This window comes from Morus notabilis, unplaced genomic scaffold, assembly GCF_000414095.1.
Source record: "Morus notabilis unplaced genomic scaffold, ASM41409v2 Scaffold54, whole genome shotgun sequence".
Taxonomy (NCBI): domain Eukaryota; kingdom Viridiplantae; phylum Streptophyta; class Magnoliopsida; order Rosales; family Moraceae; genus Morus; species Morus notabilis.
In genome coordinates, this window is record NW_010365453.1 from 365322 (window position 1) to 388208 (window position 22887).

The window sequence follows — 22887 nt, forward strand, 5'->3', positions numbered from 1 at the left end:
CGCTAAGGGAAAAATGGGATTTTATAATTACGGAATTCAAAATTAAACACTCAAGGATAATTATTATTTAAATAATGTGATTATTTAAATTTAAATTTAAATTTTAGATCACTCGTTTGAAAGTGTTCACATAGTGTGAACGCAAGGAATAGTCTGAACACACAGTGTGAACACATAGTGTGAACACATATAGAATTATCCATTTAAAGTTATTAAGTTGTTCAATTTAGAATTCAAATTAATTTGAGTTTGATATAAATTGAAATTTGAATTTGAGTCAAAATTGGACTGCAGGATAAATAATAATTTTCTCTTCCTTCCCTATCTGCAAGTTGGCGCCGCACAAGGATAAGATCTCCTATACATGGCCGGCCAATAATGGATAAAGGGAAGAGAAAATTTTGTTCCCAATCAAATACGAGATAATTAACAAACCTTATCTTAGAGATAAAGATTAGATTCCTTCTCGAAGTTTGACTTCTACTCTATAAAGAAGAGAATAATAGAATATTGTGGGACACAATTTTTGCTCATAATTATATAGAATGGCCGGTTCACAATTGTTGTGAGAGGACAAAAGTTTCTCCAAAAATTCCACGTCGTGCATGCATTGGTGTTCGTGGAAATTCTTGAGTGTTTTTGTTAACCCGTTTTGTTTCAGGGGTGCCCACACACACGTCTTTGTAGATTTATTGAATTTATGAGGAAGACTCGAGTTTTCTAAAGAAATCATTGGAGAGAGGATTATTCGAGATCAAAGAACTCAAGTTATCATCCTAATCGATCGCTAGGTATAATTCTCATTCGAGTTCTTATGAAATAAATTAATGTGATTAATTTATTCATGGATAAATTAATATAATCTATAGAGTATCTCAAAGGTTTTATGAAAATTTTTGTTATACACGATCCGCTACTCTCACGCTTCCGCATCCGAATTTGATTCGGAAACCAACAAATGGTATCAGAGCGGTCTATAGACGATATTAATTTATGCTCCGATTATTTGATAATCAAAATTAATATATTCAATATGTGATATTTAATTATGGATGATACATTTGGTCGTTAATTATATGGTTCCATGGATCGCATTAAATTCATTCAATTAAATTATTTCTAATATTTATTCGGGATTGGAATGATTGTAATTCTAAGGTTTGGGTAGATTAGGATTTTGATTTGGAGTCCAAAGAAGCTCAAAAAATCACTCTTGCAGCCTTGGACAGATAGCCCTGTGCACACCCTGAACAGCTCCATGCTCATGCCAGGCGTGCGCGCCCACACAGTCTGCGCCTGCGGCGCGCGACCAATGCGTGGCCAGAGTCGAAGACGAAGAATGAAGCCTGGAGAATGAAGAATTTAAGAATCGAAGACCCATTAATGTATCAGAAGAAAATAATTATTGTAATTACTTATTTATTCGATTTGGTTGTAATTTATATTTTCCATGAGACCCGGTCAAATTCCATCTAAATAGCCGATTGCATATAATTATATTTTATATTGATAATTATATATTATATGTCCATGCATGTAATATGCCATATAGATATAGTGTGCCTACTCATATGTTTTATATCATGTCATGCATACACGCGCATTTATTATTATTTATTTTATTTATTTAAAAGAGTTTTATAAGGATAAAATAAAATACGAACCACACACTAAAATTGATTTAATATGATTAAATTGATTTAAGTTGTAAAATTGATTTGCAAAATAATGTTATATATGAAATTGAATTTAAGAGTTAAATTTTAGAATTTCACATATCCGAGAAATAAATTGTTTATTTATCAGAATTTGAAAAACATGAGATGATTTTCAAATAAAATACATATTTGCAAAATAATGAGTGGGAGAGGGTTGTATGATAATATGAGCCACCGGTCTCTATCGTTAGCATAACACGGTGAGATCCGGAGAGCGGCTTTGTGGCGACACTATTTCACCCTCCCAAAGGAGAGTGTTCTTGCCGGATCAATAACAAGGTTGGCTTCCTAGAGATAGGATTTCAGGATGTATTTTCAAATTGACTACCCAAAGGTAGCAATCTAGAGTTAAGTCCATGGGATCTGAAATGGTGGGTTACAAACATGAAGATATAATTAAAGTTTGTTCGTTATATTTTAACCAAAATAACGGTAGTTAATAAATATGAAAATATGATATATTTTGACTATATTTATTAACTGAGAGGAGTCTCGGTTCAATTTACAAATAATTTGACTACCCAAAGGTACACTTTATTTGTGGTAAATTAGATTATCGTTGGCACTTAAAATTAAAACATAATTTATGTATTTTTCATGTGCATCATGCATCATATTTAATTGTGCCTAAAAAATTACATGTTTTGATATTCATGCACATAAATTGATTAGATGAATATTCTACTTATTTCCAGCAATATGTCAAATCTTATAATCTCACTGCACAAAACTGAAACACTGACTAGAGATAAACTATGTGAAGTGGTAAAGTAACATAAACAACTCACATTCATGTGATAAATATAAGTTTACCCTAAATGGAGGATTGTTCTCCTGTCCCTAACGAAACCACTATAGCTAACTGTTAGCTAGGGTTGTGCGTGGTAATTCATAAGAAGCATGAAAATATGGAGACAGCTTATGAGATAATGCAGCCATCAAATATCGTATTTAGGCATCCATAAAAGAAAGGCTTGGCTAAATACTGTAAGGGCCCCTGACCATAAGACAAAAGGAAAGTCGTTTTCACTAAAATAAAGGAAAAGAATAAAAGCAAATACGATTTGCTAGTTCTAAAAATATGTTTAATGAAAGGGTGATTCCTTATCCTGGATAGTAGATCCGGGAATAACAAATCATGTTTTGTTTTCTTTATTAAGTCTTTATTCTTACAAGGAAATTGTTTCCTGAAATAAAGAAAGGAACTCTAGCAAATATGATTTGCTAGTTCCAAAAACATGTTTTAGTAAAGGGTGATTCCTATTCCTAGATAATAGATTTGGGAGTAACTAATCATGTTTTATGTTCTTTATTAAGTCCTAGCTCTTACAAGGAAATTGTTTCCTGAAATAAAGGAAGGAACTCAAGCAAATACGATTTGCTAGTTCTAAAAACATATTTATTAAAAGGGTGATTCCTTATCCTCGATAGTAGATTCGGGAATAACTAATCATATTTGTTTTCTTTATTAAGTCTTAGCCCTTAAATGGAAATTTTTTCCACCTTAACAAAGAAGAAGAATCAAAGTAAATAATATTTACGAATTCTAGAAACATCTTTAGTAGAGGGTGATTCCTCATCCTGGATAGGAGAAATGGGGGTAACTAATCATGTTCTTACAGAGAATAATAGAAAATTGTGGGACACAAGTTTTGCTCCTAATATTATAGAATGGCCGGTTTCACAAGTGTTGTGAGAGGAAAGCATTTTCTCCAAAAATTCCACGTCGCGCATGCGTTGGTGTTCGTGGAAATTCTTGTGTGTTTTTGTTAACCCGTTTTGTTTTTGGTGTGGCTACACACACGTCTTCATAGATTTAAGGAATTGACGAGGAAGGCTCGGGTTTCCTCAACAAAACATTGGAGCGAGGATTGTTCGAGGTCAAAGAACTTAAGTTATCATCCTAATCGGTCGCTAGGTATAATTCTCATTCGAGTTCTTATTAAATAAATTAATGTGGTTAATTTATTTGTGCACACGATCCGCTACTCTCACGCTTCCGCATCCGAATTCGATTCAGAAACCAATAGCTGCCCCCATTTCTCCTATGTAGATACACGGAAACATGGTTCGGCCACGTAAGGAACGTTTGGTCCAAAATGTGGATGTAGATTTAGCCTCTACGATAGCCAATCTATGAGCCAGATTGGAGGCTCAAGAGTAAGAAAATAGAAATTTACGAGAGCAATTAGAACAAAAGAACTCAAGAACAGGGGCAAAGAAGAGCGCTAACTGTTCAACCAGAAACAGCTCCACCAATGGCACCTGCACTGCAACCAGAGCCTACAGCAATACCAGGAATGGTGCCACAAGATAGGCCTATTATTAATCAGGAACCTTTATATGAACGGTTCCATTGGATGAAGCCACCAGAGTTTGAAGGATCCACTGACCCACTAAAAGCGGAGGAGTGGCTATCGTCACTCCAGATAATTCTGAATTTTATGAATTTGGTAGAGCAGGAAAGAGTTCTCTACGCTTCGTATGTATTGAAGAAAGAAGGCCGTTACTGGTGGGAGACGATGGTAATGAGAAGAAATGTGGCAACAATGACTTGGAATGAATTCTTGGAAGAATTCAATGCTAAGTACTACGATACTGTAGGTCTCTAAGCCCAACAAAATGAAGTCAATAGTTTGAAGTAAGGTGATATGATAGTTACTGAAGCCTATTGTAAATTTGACCGTCTGGCAAGGTTATGCCCTCAACTGGTGCCGACGAAAATAGAAAGGGTGCGATGGATGTTGGTGATGTTTTGGCCTAAAATTTCTACAGTGGTGGACAATGGAGAAAGACCGCCAACAGCAGTGGCAGATTGTGTCAGTAGACCAATCTGAGCTGAATATCACCTTGCTCAAGCTAAAAAAGAAAGAGTTAAATTTTGGGAAGTTAAGAAGAAAAAACTGGCTTAGGCAAAACAAGCCCAAAAGGGAAATTAAAAGAATAACCAAGCTAGCCAAAGCAACCAAAACAATAGGTTCGGACAAGGAAACTGACCTCCGCAGAATAATCAGAATTCAAACAAAAGGAAGAGGAATTTTGGTGGGAATTGAAACTTTAACTCTCGTAACCATCAGCAGAGGCAGGATCGTAACACAAATATAGCTGACTTCCCTAAGTGCGGAAGGAAACATCCTGGGGAGTGTTAATACGGAATGAATAGTTACTATTATTATGGCAAAGTGGGTCACTTTGCCAAGAACTGTAACCAGAATCTGAATAGGCAACTCGCCAATGAAGTAAATACAATGTAGATGAAAGTTGAGGAAATGCAACCTCAATAATTCAGAATAGAAGTTTCACTGCAGATCAATGCCAGATTGCCATCATATATGAAAGATGATGTGAAAGCTGGCACATCAAGAGTGGTAACAGGTCAGCTTACTATTGCTCAGCACTCAGCATACGCATTATTTGATTCTGGTGTATCGCATTCGTTTGTAGAATTTGCTGAGAAATTAAGTTATGCTAAGAATATAATTGGTCAGACATTTAGGACTACCCTGCCCTCAGAGGAGATTCTATTGTCTGAATTTAGACTAAGATACCTACTGACAGTCATAGCTGATAGGGAACTATACACAGATCTAGTCGTATTAAAGACAATTAACTACAATGTCATCCTAGAAATGAATTTCTTGGGAAAATATCAAGCCACTATCGACTATCACAATAGGAAAGTGATTTTCTAACCCGATGGAGAGGAAGTTTTTGAGTATGTCGATCACTCTAAATGCACCCCCACCTGAATGATCAATGCAATCGAAGCAAAGAGATTACTTTCTAATGGTTATGAAGGATATCTAGTTCTTGTTGTGGATACGACTGAAATTGATAAGTTGCAACCAAAGAATGTGCCGATAGTCTAAGACTTTATGGAAGTTTTCCCAGAAGAATTACCAGCATTGCCACCGGAACGTGAGATTTCATTTGAAATTGAACTTTTACCTGGAACGACACCAATTTTTAAGGCCCCTTATAGAATGGCTCCAGTAGAGCTCAAAGAGTTACATACACAGCTGCAAGAGTAATTGGAAAAGAGATTTATTTGACCAAGTTATTCGTCTCGGGGAGCTTATGTTTTATTTGTAAAAAAGAAAGATGGCTCGTTGTAAATGTGCATTGATTATCGTGAACTTAGTAAGGTCACGATAAAGAATAAATATCCTTTGCCCAGGATTGATCACTTATTTGATCAACTTAAGGGGCGGCAATATTCTCAAAGATTGACTTGCAAACTAGTTACCAGCAATTCAAGATTAAGGAGCAAGATATATCAAAGACGGCTTTTAGAACGCGTTACAGGCACTACGAGTTTCTTGTAATGTCGTTTAGACTAACCAATGTGCCGGTAGCATTCATGGATTTGATGAATCATGTTTTCAAGAAATACTTGGATAAATTTGTCATAGTTTTTATCGATGAACTACTAGTTTTGGCTCAATAAAGTTCATTTCTTAGGGCATATAATCTCAAAAGATGGTATCTCGGTGGATCCAACAATGATTGAAGTAGTGAGTAACCGGCCCGCACTAAGAAATGTGACAGAAATTCCTAATTTCTTAGGTCTGGCCAAATATTACAGGAGATTTGTAGAAGGATTCACAAGCACCACTTACTATCCTCATGCGAAAATAGAAGAAGTGTGAATGGACTAAAAGGTGTGAGGAAAGTTTTTGAGAACTAAAACAAAGAGTAACTACTGCACCAATCCTTACCATCCTAACTAATCGAGAAAAGTTTGACATATACAGTGATGCTTCCAAATTAGGACTTGGAGCAGTATTGATACAAAATGGGAAGGTAATCGCATACGTATCTCGACAATTTAAGAATCATGAGAGGAATTATCCTACTCATGATCTTGAATTGGCAGCAGTGGTCTTTGCTATGAAGATATGGAGGCATTATCTATATGGTGCGCAAAGTTAGACATGGAAGCATGATTAATTATTTCTTTACCCAGAGAGAACTTAATATGAGGCAACGTAGATGGTTGGAATTAGTAAAGGATTATTGTTGTTTGGGAAAATGTGACGGACACCTGGACGAGCGATAGTGCGACACGTGGCCTTAACTACTCCCCGCCAAGTGACAACCCTTGACGTCTACAGCCCTAAAGAGCCGAAGCACGAAGTCCAACTCAGGGCGACGATTCCTTCTGGCGTCGACAGAAGGTGTCGTCGAGCTTAAGGAACAAAGATCCCTCGCTCGCAGAATCAACCACCAAGAAGGATGATTGGGCTAAGCAGCGCGCTGCCGATGAGGGGAACATTCTCTAGAGGACGTGGCAAGTTGCGTACAAAGGTGGAGGATGTCAGCAGGCATTAATTGCAAGCTCTTAAACTGCCCCACAGGGGACAGGATAATGTTACAAGGGCGCACAGAGCCGTAATAGAAGACTAATTGGCTGAGTGAACAGTGCTTATTAGTGGGCTACGTCTGGGCCTAAAAAGGGAGAGCACTCGAGTACTTCTGCCTAGGAGGGAAACCCACCCAGCGAAGAAAGCCCAATATAAAAGAAGGGTGACCCCCAACGAGGAGGGGGTTGGAGATCTAAGGAGAGAAAAAAAAAGAGTGAGAGATAGCAATTAATTTAAATTGTAATCCCCTTAAAATGAAATATACAACCACAGTGGATGTAGCTCTAATTTTACAGAGTGAACCACTATAAAACTTCTTGTCTTCTTTACTTATGCGCATAAAAAAAACAATAAACTTTCACACATATTCAACACATAGGCCGGTAATCCAAAGGGAAACCAAGAGGTAACCCGGCCGATTTTTGTTGATGAGAAATCACCGTCAACAATTGGTGACTCCACTAGGGACCGAAAGCATTCGACCCCCAACAACATAGTTAGCAAGCGCGCCTCCAAGAGAGACGGACAAAACTGCCATCCATCCAGGGAATAGTGGGATGGAAGGAGATCTATGGCCTGTCGGAGATGAAGTCCCACCCCCAGACCCGCCACGGCCGGATCCTGTGCAGATGCAGGCCCAACTGACCACTCTAACTGAGCTGGTACGTGGGCTGATGACTGTGGTTGAGCGCTTAGACGGGAGGAACTCTATGCCGCCCTTAGAAGACGCCCCGAGGCTATAGGAACCTGCCATGGCTGGAAACCCGAACCCCGGGGACCACCCACGCATCCAAGAGGGAACCGGGGACAGCGAGAATCACCGGGGCCCTCCCAGGCCTCGGCCTTCCCAATCCTCTGGCAGCCGTTTAAGGGCCGCCAGACTCCGAGTTCCCGAGGACCGGGCACCAAGAGGTCTGGGAAATCCCGAGGTATTACCCCAGAATCCAAGAGGAAACCCACTAGGACACTCGGGATCAGTACAGGCGGGCGGTCAGGCCAGGGGCGGACCCAACGCTCAGAGGGCAGAGGCGTCGAGAGTAGCTGGCTCGGCCATTTCAACAGAAGAATCACGTGCCATCATGGAACGTATGGCCAGCCTGGAGCAAAAACTGACGGGGGACGTGGCAGGTCTAAAAAAGAACATGGGGCGAGTGGCTGAGGTGGTAAACGTCGACATACGCCCAGCCGCACACATGACCATCCATTTACCGAAGAGATAATGGCGCCCCCTCCCCCCGATAAATATAGGTCACCGTCGATCCTACCATATGATGGTCGAGGGGATCCCGATGACTATTTGGAGATGTACACAGGGCACATGCTCTTGTACAGGTACACTGAAGAGATCATGTGCCGAGCCTTTCGGAACCATTTGACGGACTCTGCCCAAAGATGGTTCCGGACGCTGAGGCTAAACTCTATCTCGACCTGGGATGAGTTGAAGGAAGCATTTTCTCTCCAATTCATAGGGGTTAAAAAGTACGTCCCCCCGAAGCAGAATCTGACGGCAATATACCAAAAGCCGAACGAGTCATTAAGGGAATGGCTCGCGAGATATGGCGAAGCGGTCACCGCCACGACGGATACAACAGACAGAGAGGTCTTGATGGGGGCTTTATCTAGCATGAAGAAAATTACCCCCTTCAAAAGAGAGCTGAACCAGAAACCCCCATCCAGCTACAGGGAATTTCTGGCGCGAGCGTAGGGGTACATCAATGCCGAAAAGGCGGATGCAAACGACCCCGAGCACAGGTCCAACAAGAATAAAGGAACCGAGCAAGGGTCGACGCCTGTGAAACAAGACGGGAAGAAGCATCGAGGTGGAAGAAACGGAGATAAGCAGCCAGCTGCGATGACGAGCGCTCCAGAAGCCTAGAAGCCGAGGCAAGAGGATACCCGTAAGCCTCGACTGTTCCAAAAATATGATTCCTACTACGAGCTAACGGTAGGAGTTAAGGAGGTCTTCAATCAGGTCGGCCGTGGGAACTTGCTACGCCGACTGGAGCCGATGAAATCAGATCCCAGCCGAAAGAACCAGAAGAAATTCTGTAGGTTCCACGGCGACGTCGGCCACCACACCAACGATTGTGCCGACTTCAAGGATGAAATCGAGAGGGTGATCCGCGAGGGAAGGTTACAAGAGTTCAGGGCCAAACGGAGACCTCAAAATAACGGCCACAGTGGGCAAAATGACGGCCGACGCCGAGAGGAGAATCAGCGTCCAGAGGATCGCGAATTCGTCGGCGTCATACGGACTGTCCTCGGCAACCCCTATATAGAAGGAGGCTCAAGAAGGTCTCAGAAGGACTACGCCCACGAGGCCAAGGGGGTTTACCAGGAGCGATTCTGGAGCATCTCCGCTGCAAAAAACCCCAAGGTACAGCCACACCGACGTAGCCTTTAATAAGGATGATGCCAGCGGAGTTCACTTCCCCCACAACGACGCATTGGTGGTGGAAGCCATGATAGAGAACCACACCGTGTGCCGCATCCTGGTAGACAATGGGAGCTCGGTGGACCTCCTATACTCCGACTGCTTGGAGAAAATGGGGATCCAAAAGGAACAGTTGGAAAAGACCTCCATGCCACTATATGGTTTCACCGGGGACTTCGTCATCCCCCAGGGGACCATCCGGTTGCCTATAACCGCCGGAGAGAAATCCCGACAGGCTACCACAATGGCCAACTTTGTGGTTATAAAGGGAGGCTCCTAGTACAACGCCGTAATTGGGATACCAACCCTCCACGCGCTAAGGGCCATAACTTCCGTCTACCATCAAAAGGTCAAGTTTCCTACCCCAATTGGTGTGGGCAAGATAAAGAGCAACCAGTACAAAGCTAGGGTTGCATACTCTCATGCCCTGCGCGGATATGACCAGCTAGGAAGACAGGAGACTAGGGTGGTTTATCAGAACCCCGTCGAGGACATAAACCCCAGGGTTCAAGAGGAGGTCACATGGTCTCAACCCATCGAGCAATTGATGGAAATTCAAGTTGATGAAGGTGAGTCCATAAAAGTACTGAAAATAGGCTCAGACTTAGCCCCATCACTTAAAATTGAGATCGAGGGCTTCCTCAGGAAAAACTTAGATGTCTTCACTTGGAATCACGCCGACATGGAAGGGATCGACGCCGACGTTTTATGTCACTCCCTAAACGTCGACCCCTCATATCCTCCCAAATGCCAGAAGTGTCGACCAATGAACCCCGAGAGATATGAAGCATTGAGAGAAGAGGTCAACAATCTAATCAACAATGGCTTCATCAGGGAGGCCCGTTACCCACGTTGGGTATCGAACCCTGTTATAGTGATCAAGCCCAACAGGGACTGGAGAACATGCGTCGACTTCAGTGATCTCAACAAAGCTTGCCCAAAGGACATCTTTCCACTCCCACGGATAGACCAAATGGTTGACGCCACGGCAGGACATGAGATGCTGAGTTTTATGGACGCCTACTCCGGATACAACCAAATCCTCATGCACCCAGCCGACGAGGATCACACGTCCTTCATAACTGATAGGGGCCTCTACTGCTACAAGGTGATGCCTTTCGGACTAAAAAATACAGGGGCTACCTACCAGAGGCTCGTAAATAAAATGTTCGCTCAACAGCTCAGCAGGACAATGGAGGTCTACGTCGACGATATGCTTGTGAAAAGCGTCAGGGCCAGCTAGCACGTTGACCATCTGGGGGAAATGTGTGGTGTACTGAGAAAATACCACATGAAACTTAATCCCCAAAAATGTGCCTTTGGGGTTGGGTCAGGGAAATTCCTCAGTTTTATGGTCAGCAACAGTGGGATAGAAGCAAACCCCGAGAAAATTAAAGCCCTACAAGATATGCGGTCCCCAACTAAGCCAAAGGAAGTGCAAAGGTTAACAGGATGTGTCGCCGCCCTAAACAGGTTTATATCAAAAGCGACAGACAAATGCGTCCCCTTCTTCGACGCTTTAAAAGGAAGCAGGCGTTTTGAGTGGACACCGCAATGTGAAGAGGCCTTCCAGAACTTGAAGGAACATTTGGGCAAGCCTCCAATTTTGGCAAAACCAAACCCCGACAAAGAGCTCAGCCTATACCTTTCCGTGTCCTAACACGCCGTAAGCTCCGTACTGATAAGAGAAGAAGAAAGGGTACAATTGCCAATCTACTATGTGAGTAAGAGGCTCCTCGACGCTAAATCAAGATACAGCGAAATGGAGCGCTTAGCCCTCGCCCTGATGATAGCTTCAAGAAAGCTTCGGCACTATTTCCAATCTCATACCATACGGGTTCTTACAAACCACTCGTTGAGACAGGCTCTACAAAAGCCCGAAACTTTCGGTCGACTCCTCAAGTGGTCGGTAGAACTAAGCCAGTTCGACATAAAATATGTGCCAAGAACTGCAATCAAGGGCCAAGCATTGGCAGATTTCTTAGCCGAGTTCTCCCATAGGCCAGCTCCCACCACGCCTGAAGGAGTCAAGACTACAGAATGGAAGCTCTACGTGGATGGAGCGTCGAGCGAAAGCAGGTTAGGAGCCAGCGTCTTGCTGATCAACCCAGAAGGCCACAAGATTACCTCGGCGGTTTGATTTAAACTCAAGGCGTCGAACAATGAGGCAGAATATGAAGTGCTAATCGCAGGACTACGATTGGCCAGCCACCTAAAGATCGAAAGGCTCAGCATCTTCAGCGATTCTCAATTAATCATCGGGCAAGTATAAGAAGAATATCAAGCGTATGGCGAGAAAATGGGAGCGTACTTAAGGAAGGTAAAGGAAGAACTCATTAAGTTCAAAAACTACGAGATACTTCAGATACCACGAACCAAAAATGCAAACACCGACGCTCTGACAAAGCTAGCATCGTCAAGAGAGTCCGACACACTAGGGGTCATTCCCATCGAAGAATTGGAGTGGCCGACTATTGAAGAAAAAGTTAAGGCATTAATCGTCCAAGCTGGTGAAATTTGGATGACGCCACTCATCCAATACCTAATGGACGCACAACTGCCAAACAATAAAGACGAAGCCAGACGAATCAGGTATAGAGCTGCTAGGTACTTATTGTACGACGGCTTACTATAGCGGTGCTTGGATAATGCCGGAGACCAGAAGGTCCTCCACGAAATCCATGAAGGAGTCTGCAGTAACCACACGGGGGGGGAGGGGGCAGTCTTTGGCTCTAAAGGTTTTGAGGCAAGGATACTACTGGCCCACGCTCAAAAAGGACGCTTTTCAATACGCCCGACGCTGCGATAAATGCCAAAGGTATGCCACAATTCCTAGAGCACCCCCAGAAAATTTAACTTCCATTCTCAGTCCATGGCCCTTCACCAAATGGGGGGTTGACCTGATCGGGCCATTACATCTTGCACCCGGAGGCTTTAAATTTGTAATCGTCGCGGTGGACTACTACACAAAGTGGGCGGAGGCAAAGGCTCTAACTACAACCACGGAAGCAACCTGCACCAAATTCATGTGGGATAACATCGTGTGCAAGTTCGGGGTTCCCCACTTAATAGTATCCGACAACGAAAAATAGTTCGACAATGCCTTAACACGCAGATTCTGCGATAGCCTGGGTATTCAAAAAGACTTCTCGGCGCCAATCCATCCATAATCCAATGGACAAGTTGAGGCAGTCAATAAAATACTAAAGTATACCCTCAAAAAGAGACTCGACGATCTAAAAGGGAAATGGGCCGAGGAACTTCCCAAGGTCTTATGGGCATACAAACCGACGAGCCGAACTACTACGGGTGAAACACCCTTCTCCATGGCATATGGCATCGAGGCAGTGCTCCCCATAGAAATTGAAACGCCGACTCTAAGAACCGTCGTCCATAACGACGATGACAACATGGAAGGCATGAACGGAGAACCCAACTTGTTGGAAGAAAAAAGGCTCGACTCCCAACTGTGCCTCGCCGCCTATCAGCAAAGAGCAGCGTGATATTACAACAAGAAAGTTCGGCAAAGAAGGTTCGTCCTAGGGAATCTGGTATTAAAAAGGGTAACGCAGAGTACAAAACCCAAAAATACTGGTCCCCTGGGCCCAACTTGGGAAGGACCTTACTGCATAAGGGAAGTACTACGTCCTGGTACTTACATTTTGGAAAGCCTCGATGGCAAGAGCATTCAATACCCATGGAATGCGGAACAACTAAGGCTGTACTACCAATAGTGTATGTAATTCTTACGCATCCCAATTGTACATTCTTTACGAATTAAATAAATTGATATGTTTGTAGAAAGAAAAGAATTCACCCCTTAATAACATGTCTGCTTAAAAAATCAAGGTTATATCAAATAGACATGGGGGGATAGAGGTCCACCAATCACTAAAAACATGGCACGACGACCCCAAGGGGTAAATTCGACATCAGATCCTCCAAGGAGAAAAGGAGAGCACTTAGCAAAATTCTAAGGAATTTTCTAAGGCAACGACCCTAAGGTGAAATCAGCGTCAAATTCTCCAAGGAGAAAAGATGGACACTTAGGAAAATTCTAAGGAATTTTCTAAGGCGACGACCCCAAGGGGTGAAATCAGTGTCAAATTCTCCAAGAGGGAAAGGCGGACACTTAGCAAAATTCTAAGGAATTTTCTAAAAAAACAATTGCAAAGCAAGGTATGAACAAAATCCGTTATCTTTATAAAAAAAAAGAGGAAAGGTATATATAGATAAAATAAAAAGATGTCCGAATCAACATTAAGTTACAAACACAAAAAAAAAAGACAGGTAAAAATCATTTCAGGCTTCGCCGCCAGCCGCCGACTCATCGCCGTCACCAGGTGGGAAAAGGTTGTCGTCGCCAGCAGGAGGAGGAGAGTTATAAAGGAAGCTCAAGTCCCACTTAGGATGCTCCTTCTTGATCAGATCAATAATTTGTTGACCTGCAGACTGAAAATCCTTGGTGCGGATGTCGGTGAGCTCTGGAGAAGCCTTGAACTCCTCAATAATCTCAGTGCGCCTGGCGTCGAAGGCAAATGCAGCTTTTGCCTCGGCTTCCCTCTTCGCCTCTGTCTTCCCCTCAGCAAAATGCCTCTTCGCTTCCTCAGCTGCTTCAGACAACTTTGTATTGGACAGGTCTGCCCGCTTTGTCAGATCTTCGACCTTAGCATTCAACTTTACCAGTTCTTCTTCCAGACTCGCCAGCTTGGTCACAGCCACGTCCCTCTTCTCGATGGCATCATCTAACTATTTTTTGGCGTCGGTGATAAGGGAGTTGAGCTTGGCTTCCACTTCGTCCATCTCCTTATCGCGCTCCTCAACCTTAACTAGGTCAAGGAGGTTAAGGATGGAAAGAACCAGGCTCTGAAAAGTTGAAGGTCAGAAAAATAGAAATACAGAACGACGAAAAAAAAAACTCTCAACAAAATCTTACGTGGATTTGGAAGGAAATCTGTTTGCGCTGACGGTCGACCAAGGAAGATTGAGCGGCAGCAACCCAGTGTGGCTCGAGGAAAGACTCATAGGGAGCCTGAAAGATGAGGGAGAAGTGGGGGGAAGTTTCAGCATCACCCCAATCTCGGCATCAGATACGTCTGGGACTTGGAACTTGGGATCCATGATCTTAGCCCCCAAAATAAGTACGCGCTCTCTCGGCGCCAGTGGAATGTCGACGTCAAGAATAGGGACTGCCGACGTCCACATCTCTACCACCGGCATTTTTTCCTTACGCCTCTTTTTCCGCGCAGGATCCATCTCTGACCCCGAAGGGCCTTTGGTCTTCTTGCTCCTCGGAACGTGGGAAGAAGAGCAACCTTTCTTTTTTCCCTTCGACGGGGGTTGTTGGCTTGACGGGGATGTTGATTCGACGGTGGCTACTGGCTCAGCCCGAATTGCTGGCGACCAAGAAGTTGGATTCTCAAAGACGCCATTTCTACAGGAAACGACGAGACAAAGATATAGTCAGCGATTGAAAAACTCAAGCCACGATAAAGAAAGGCATTGAAAGCAGAAAATACCCTCGTCGCTTAAGTGAAAGTATTGACGGATGACGTCTAAATTGGCAGGATATGGGAGATCAAGGATTAACCCGGCTCTTCGAAGATTGGCCTGGGTCAGGAGGGTATCTATATGGCGAACCTCGGATGAGAACGAAAAGGCCTTCTCGATTCTCGCCAAGCTGTTCCCAGAGAACTTTGGCCGGTCCTAACTGACTGTAATACGAAAGGAATGTCAGTGAAAGGATGAAAAAAGCAGGGCAAGGTAAAAAGAAAGAAAATCAAAACCTCACCCATATTCCTAAATGACGCCTGCACCATCCTTCGGCGGGGCAAGCGGTCGTCGGGATGAAAGTTGAATGGGCCATGTATCGTAAAGAACATGGGTTTCCACCCATGTGACGACGAGGGGATGCCCAGGATTAGCTTGCCAAACCTAGGCTGGTATCTCCCGTGCCCGCTCAGGAAGTACCACCCTTCGTACTTGGCGATGTGGCATAGTCTGTACATGAACCTAAACTCATCTAGGGGGAGATCCATGTCAAACTATTGATGCCATAGGATCCAGGCGCCAGCAAAGTAGTACCAGAAGTTTGGCGCCAGTTAAGTGGGGGAAATGCCGTAAAAATGGCAGTAGTCTTTTACAAAAAAATGAACTGGGAAGGTCATCCCCGCCGTAACGGCTCTAGTATAAACCAGGAGGTACCCGGTCGGCGGCATGCTGGTCCTAAAATGCATGTCCGGAAAGAGATATTCAAACCACCTCCCATCGATGCATCCCTCCTTTACAGCCCGGATGATATCTTTGTTCCGGACCCTCAACGCCACAACATCGGCAGTAAAAAAGGGCCTATTCGGATCACCACTTGTGGTAGCCAGGGGGGCATCTACCACCGAGGCGGCCACCCCGCCTACACTGCCCCCCGTGAAGGGGATCCGCTCTACCACCTCATCCAACATCCGCTCTATACTGCCAAATTCACTACCGAAGCCGTCGCCTGGTTCATATCTGGCTTCATATCCGGCCCCGACGTCTTCTATGTCCCTCAGCATAGAGTCGACGCTTGAAGACGAAGAAGACCATGAGATCTCCACCATTGAAAGGGAGTCTAGATGGACGACGGAAGAATCCTCTTGACTGGGGGAATTTTGGGCCATTGTTTTGATGATTAAAAAGGCAATAAGCTGAGTTAAAATCCTAACGTCGAGAGGAAGAAAAGGGTGACTATTCTAAACGATGACTACTCAAACGTCTCGGCTTAACGTCGACCATTCATATGAGAATGGTAACGGCGAGTGCTCATAGAATCCCAAGTTCCCCAGAACCCAGAAGAATACAGACAACAAAAGAAAATGATGATGATGAAAATAGAACTATCCTATGCAGAAAAGTAAGGCAGAGTAAGTATCCCTAACTTCTACATTCTGCATATCTCCATACATATGTGAATCAACCAGAAAAATGAAAAAAGCCCCGTAAGTAAGCAAAACGAACAAAGGATGATGATGCTTACCGGTGAAAAAGGGTTCCGGGGAGAGAATCTCAGGTTGAATGCGGCTTCGTGACACACCTTGAAAAGCAAGAAGTACGAATTGAGGTTTCCAACGAAGTAAAGGGCAGTCCAGTAGGTATGGGGGTTGTTTGCATTTTTGAAAAAAATGGCCTCCAAGTTCGAAGATGGTATTTAAAGGGGCGAGAGTCCTTGACCCCTGACCATTGGATGAAGATTTTTAAATCCAACGATAAGGGGGTCCTGCCCAGATCTGATGGTGACAGCCGAGGGCGGGAAATGGAAGAGACGCAATCCAAGGGCTCATACGCGTCCTTTCGAAATGAAGCCTTGCATCATCATGGGGAATCGACTGACGCGACGGTTGCGTCCCCTGAAGGAAATCTGAAGCGTCCAGGTAATCATGGCAGGCGAAGGCTTGGGACCGGTTTCCCACACCCGAAGCACAGAAGTACAGCCGAACCAAAGCCCGAGGCCGCCTAAAAGGAGCCCTCGACTTGGGGGGTAGCTGTTGTGTGGGAAAATGTGACGGACACCTGGACGAGCGATAGTGCGACACGTGGCCTTAACTACTCCCCGCCAAGCGACAACCCTCAACGTCTACAGCCCTAAAGAGCTGAAGCACGAAGTCTAACTCAGGGCGACGATTCCTTCTAGCGTCGATAGAAGGTGCCGTCGAGCTTAAGGCACAAAGATCCCTCGCTCGCAGAATCAACCACCAAGAAGGACGATTGGGCTAAGCGGCGTCGCTGGCGACGAGGGGAACGTTCTCTGGAGGACGTGGCAAGTTACGTACAAAGGTGGAGGACGTCAGCAGGCATTAATTGCAAGCTCTTAAACCGCCCCACAGGGGACAGGATAATGTTACAGGGGCGCACAGAGCCGTAATAGAAGACTAATTGGCTGAGTGAACAGTGCTGATTAGTGGGCTACGTCTGAGCCTAAAAAGGGAGAGCACTCGAGTACTTCTGCCTAGGAGGGAACCCACCCAGCGAAGAAAGCCCAGTATAAAAGAAGGGTGACCCCCTACAAGGAGGGGGTTGGAGATCCAAGGAGAGAAAAAAAAAGAGTGAGAGATAGCAATTAATTTAAATTATAATCCCCTAAAAAAGAAATATACAACCACAGTGGATGTAGCTCTAATTTTACAGAGTGAACCACTATAAAACTTCTTGTCTTCTTTACTTATGCACATAAAAAAAACAATAAACTTTCACACACATTCAACATATAGGCCGGTAATCCAAAGGGAAACCAAGAGGTAACCCGGCCGGTTTTTGTTGACGAGAAATCACCGTCAACAATTATGATTGTGAAATCCTGTACCACTCGTGAAAGGCTAATAGGGTAGCTGACAATTTAAGTCGCAAGACTACCGAAGTAAGCCATATGTCATTTGAAAATTTTCCAACACCTCTATAGAAGGATATCTGTTCATTGGGATCGGAGCTAATCATGGGAAAACTAACCGCTTTGCAGATACAACCATCTATTTTTGATAAGATGACAGAAGCTTAACATCAAGATTCTACTATTGAAAGTTATTGGAAAGAAGCTGAAGAAGAAAGAAAGATAGAATTTAAATCTCTAATAAGGGAATTCTCACATTCTGTGGAGGAATTTGCGTTCTAAAAGATGAAAATCTTAAGAAACAAATTCTTTTTGAAGCTCATAATACCCCTTACTCGATACATCCAGGAGCAACTAAGATGTATCATGATCTAAAATAACATTTTTGATGGAGGCACATAAAGAACGACATTGTGGATCACGTTAGTCATTGCCTAACATGTTAAAAGGTTAAGGCTGAGCATCAACATCTAGCTAGAGAGCTGCAACCTATAGAGATTCTAGAATGGAAATAGGAGCATATGGCTATGGATTTTGTGGTAGGATTACCCAAAACTAGTGAGGGTTATGACGCAATATGGGTGATTATTGATCGATTAACTAAATCTGCCTATTTTCCATCAAAGAATAAAGACGGCACAAGACCGCCAGAAAAATTATGCTAATAAGCGCAAAAGACCTTTATGAAAGGTGTCATGTGTATTGGCAAGAAAGGTAAATTGAGCCCGAGGTATATAGGACCTTTCTGATTATGGAACGAATAGGAAAAGTAGCCTACAGATTAGTTTTACCGCTAAATTTAGTTACAGTACATGATGTATTTCATGTTTGTCATGTGTTTTGGCAAGAAAGGTAAATTGAGCCCAAGGTATATAGGACCTTTTCTGATTATGGAACGAATAGGAAAAGTAGCCTACAGATTAGTTTTACTGCTAAATTTAGTTACAGTACATGATGTATTTCATGTTTCAATGTTAAAGAAGTATGTAACAGATCCATCCCATGTTATAGAACATGAACCATTCCAGATTCATGAAGACATGTCTTATGAAGAACAACCGGTACAGATTCTTGCACGAGAGGAGAAGCGTCTTCAAAATCAAAATATTCCACTTGTTAAAGTTCTGTGGTGAAATCAAGAAGTGGAAGAAGCAACATGGGAATGTGAAGATGATATGAGAGAGAAATACCCCTATTTGTTCTGATTTTTTAGGATGAAAATTTATAAGGAGGGGTGATTGTCATGACCGGAAAATTTATCAGAGAAATTATTGTATAAGATGAAATTTCTTGGAATTCTCTATAATATAAATATGAATACTTTTATGATAAGTATTTGTTGATATTATTATTGAATAGCAAAGTATAAGCTGAAAGTTAGAAATTTTTGAACTATCACGCAGTTATCGAATTTTGAACTGTAATGAAGAAAGAGGCTCAAAATTTGTGTTAATCCCATGAGAGTACAAACATATGAATGTTAAATTTAAGGAATGAAAAAGAGTTTAAAAACATCAATTTTAGGGTTTCAGAAACAATGAGGATGAAAAACTGACGAAAAAGGGGTTCGAAAGGCCGAACCGAGAAAATTATGATTTTTGACCGATTAGGGTTGACTGAGTCAATTTGTTGACCAATAGTCGACCAATAGGTCACTCTTAAAAAGTTAGTCAGGGTTGAATAAGGTTAAGTAAGGTTGAGTAAAGTTGACCAAGTTGACCAACTATCCGGAAAGTGCAGATAAAACGCACACCGGTTAGGAATTAAACTAAACCGAAATAAGATAATAACTAAAACAATGGATGGTTAAGATTTAAAGTGATTATTGGATGAAGGGTCGACCAAGACTTAGGGGAGAAGCCAAGTGAGATATTTTGAGTTTTTTTTTGCAAAAAAGACCCTAGAAAAGGCCAAAATTGCACTTTAGTCCCTCCTTCTTTTTAGGTCCAATTTTTATAACAAAAAAAGGTAAGAAAAATGCTCATTTACATACCAAAAACAAGAAAGCATCAGCCAAAGAGAAAAGAAGAAAAAAAATGACTTCTAAGCGAAAACTGACAAAAACCACCGTGGATTAGTGTCTTTGTGGTTGTCTCTTCATTTTAAGGTAAAATTTCAATTTCTCACCTTCTTTTCTACCATGGCTACGCGTCTATGAATAGTAAAGAACATGAAATTTTTTTACTAAGAATGATTATTGGCTTATGGTTATGAATGGTACCGAAAAACTAAATGTTTAGAGGTTAAATTTTTTGTTATTAAGTTATGTTTTAGCATTTTTGTTTAGGATGAAATCTTATGAGAATAGTGAAATAACCATAGAGATTTTGATGTTTATGATGATAAGAGGAATGAGAATGATTATATGATGTGTTTGAATGGTAGAATTACGGATTAAACAAGCTATGGTTAGCTTTGAGAATTTAAAGTAAAACTAGTTTCATAAAGAATAGGAGGATTAAGATGTGTAAAGTAAGTTGATTCGGTGATCGGAGATGTATAGAAGCCTAAAACGATGAAAATTCTCAGTTTCGGACCAAAACTGAAAGCTAGGTTATTGACCTGGAAATTGAATCCGGCGCTGTTTTGGGCTAGAAAAACTAAGATAAAAGCATAGTTTCAAAAAATGACTAATAATATGTTGAAGGAAATTTCGTTCCAAACAACTTTTGTGAAATAGTATTTTTCTCAAAAACGACCCTAGACATCAGTTTCGGGCTGATTTCTAAAACAAGTCTAAAATGTGATTTAAGGTAAAAAGTGCACGGGCTTGGTGAACATTGATGATATAGGTGATGTTAACATGAAATCATAGATCTCTTTAAGGATTTTAGAAGCGACATATGCTCTTTAAGAAATTAACATTTACGAAAGCACAGATTCAGATCAAATTGTGTTTCAATTACTGATATTAGATTGTAAATCTAATGATCGGAAATTTATATGATAGGACCAATACGCGATCAAGGAACTACTGTAAGGTTTCTGGAGACTCCAAAGCCTTGACCTTAGCAGAACTCCTCTAAGTACTGTAGTTTTCTATGTCTATATCACGAAGAAGATAATTTTCTTGTGTTGCATAAAATTGTGCATATAATGATTTCATTGTATGTCACTAAGTGAAAGATGTTTCTTGAAACTTGTTTGTTGCTTTGAATTTGCTTATGGACTTGTATTAGCAGTAGAATTTTAATCTGCGATAAAGTCAAAGTCAAAGTCAACAAAAGTCAAACATTTGAATGAAGTCTAATTTCATAGGAAATTGGTAAGAATGCTCAAAGATGTACCAATATGATTAAAATTACTATCATAATATGAAAAAATGACAGGAAGATGAAAAGATTAAAATTTCTGTCATAATATGAAATGATGACAGTAAGATGATGAGTAAATAAAGATGGCAAACGATAAAAAGTTAATAATACTGTTTGTATAGGCCTTCACAAGGAAAGGTTATTATGATTATGAGTGAAACGAAACCATGAGTGAGTTGGTCTTAGTTAGTTACCCCACTTCTCACCGATTATGCGCGTAATGGTACAATAGGGTGGGGCCCATAAGAACTAAAAGCTATAAAAAATGAACGACACAAAAACAAAAGATGTCAAGAAGGATGAAACGAAAGAAAATAAAGCATAATATGAAAGAAAATAAAGCATAATATGATGAACACTTTGAATGTTAAGGAAGTGCGCTAGGACGTATGATATGAATGCATATATGGGTATGCATTAATGTTTGGTATTTATTGTGAACTGCTCTTACTTGTTGAGCGAAAGCTCATCCCGTTTGTTCGTGTTGTAGGAACTTCGGGTAAGGCACCAGCTCCCTAAAACTTGTATGCTGGGCGTGCAGAAAAGGATGTAGCAGTGGGATGTGGGCAAGTGGGTAATGGATGCATCACGTGTTTTGAAAATGCTGCTAAGTTTTATGTGAATAAAATAAATAATGTTTATGAATGTAAACAATTTATGTAATTAAAGTAAAATGTATGAGACAACGAGGCTATGCATAGCAACCTAAAGTCGCAAGGAATGTTAATGTATCCAAAATGCTATTATATTAATGGCATATGAATGATAATGGTATGCGAATGATAGGTTAAATACATGACCACAATTATGGAGAACAAGTTCAAGGTTTTTAAAGAATTTCATCTATAGATTATTTAAAAAAAAGTTGAAAATGTTTTCTCAAAAGTAATTTTTGATATTCAAGTTTTATAAGAATTACGGAACGAAGTTTTATTCCACCAAAGATTATTAGTATCAATTCTACTCTTGAAGGAAAAAAGAGGTTATAATTAAAAAGTAGAAAAAAAATAGAAAATGAGCTAAGTATGAACGTAGGAATGATGACTAAAAGTTAAGGGTCATCACAGAATGAGTCCAAAATCAATTATGATTTTTGTTTATTGACAAACTAGGAAAATATATAATTGACAATCGAGTGTCAAACTTCAGTAGGACACGCTATTGACTGATAATCAAGAAAGGGATACCACTTAGGATAACGTTAGCGCGATCTAAATAAGTACAAATCTCACCTACAATATGAATGTGATTTTAGAAATGACATCATATGTTTGTAAACTGCTTGCTTGTATGCATAACTTTTCCGTGATTGATGATGTAGTTAATGATATGATGTTGCCACATCAAGTTAAACACTTTAATATGCCTATGTGACGTGCTCATAATTACATATTCGCTTTTAATAAGAGACTAAGGTAATGGAAGATAATGTAAGGTGCGGTATCAAATCTCTGGGCCAAATGGGAGGTTAATTATCCTCGGACTAAAATGGGAGATTATAACAGTAATGAATTAATGATTATGACATTGGTTGTTGTTGGACTAAATGTTTGGGTGGCTCCCCCGGCACCTCACTAGTTGCGCGCAAATGGTACAAGTACAGTGCCCACAGAAGATAAAACATGCTTTCATAATTGAGCATAAGATGTCATGCATATTTTTATATAGCTGCTTGTATAAAAAAAAAATGTTTTGTGAG

At 41.6% G+C, this 22887-nt stretch overlaps 1 protein-coding gene across 1 annotated transcript; it reads left to right on the plus strand.

Annotated features, from left to right (window-relative positions):
- Positions 1 to 9543: 9543 nt before the first annotated feature.
- On the plus strand, positions 9544 to 10758 carry LOC112093554. The gene is made up of 2 exons (XM_024172232.1): positions 9544 to 9774; positions 9865 to 10758. Exons 1-2 carry the CDS (start codon positions 9544 to 9546, stop codon positions 10756 to 10758), a joined length of 1125 nt encoding a protein of 374 aa, XP_024028000.1.
- Positions 10759 to 22887: the final 12129 nt, after the last annotated feature.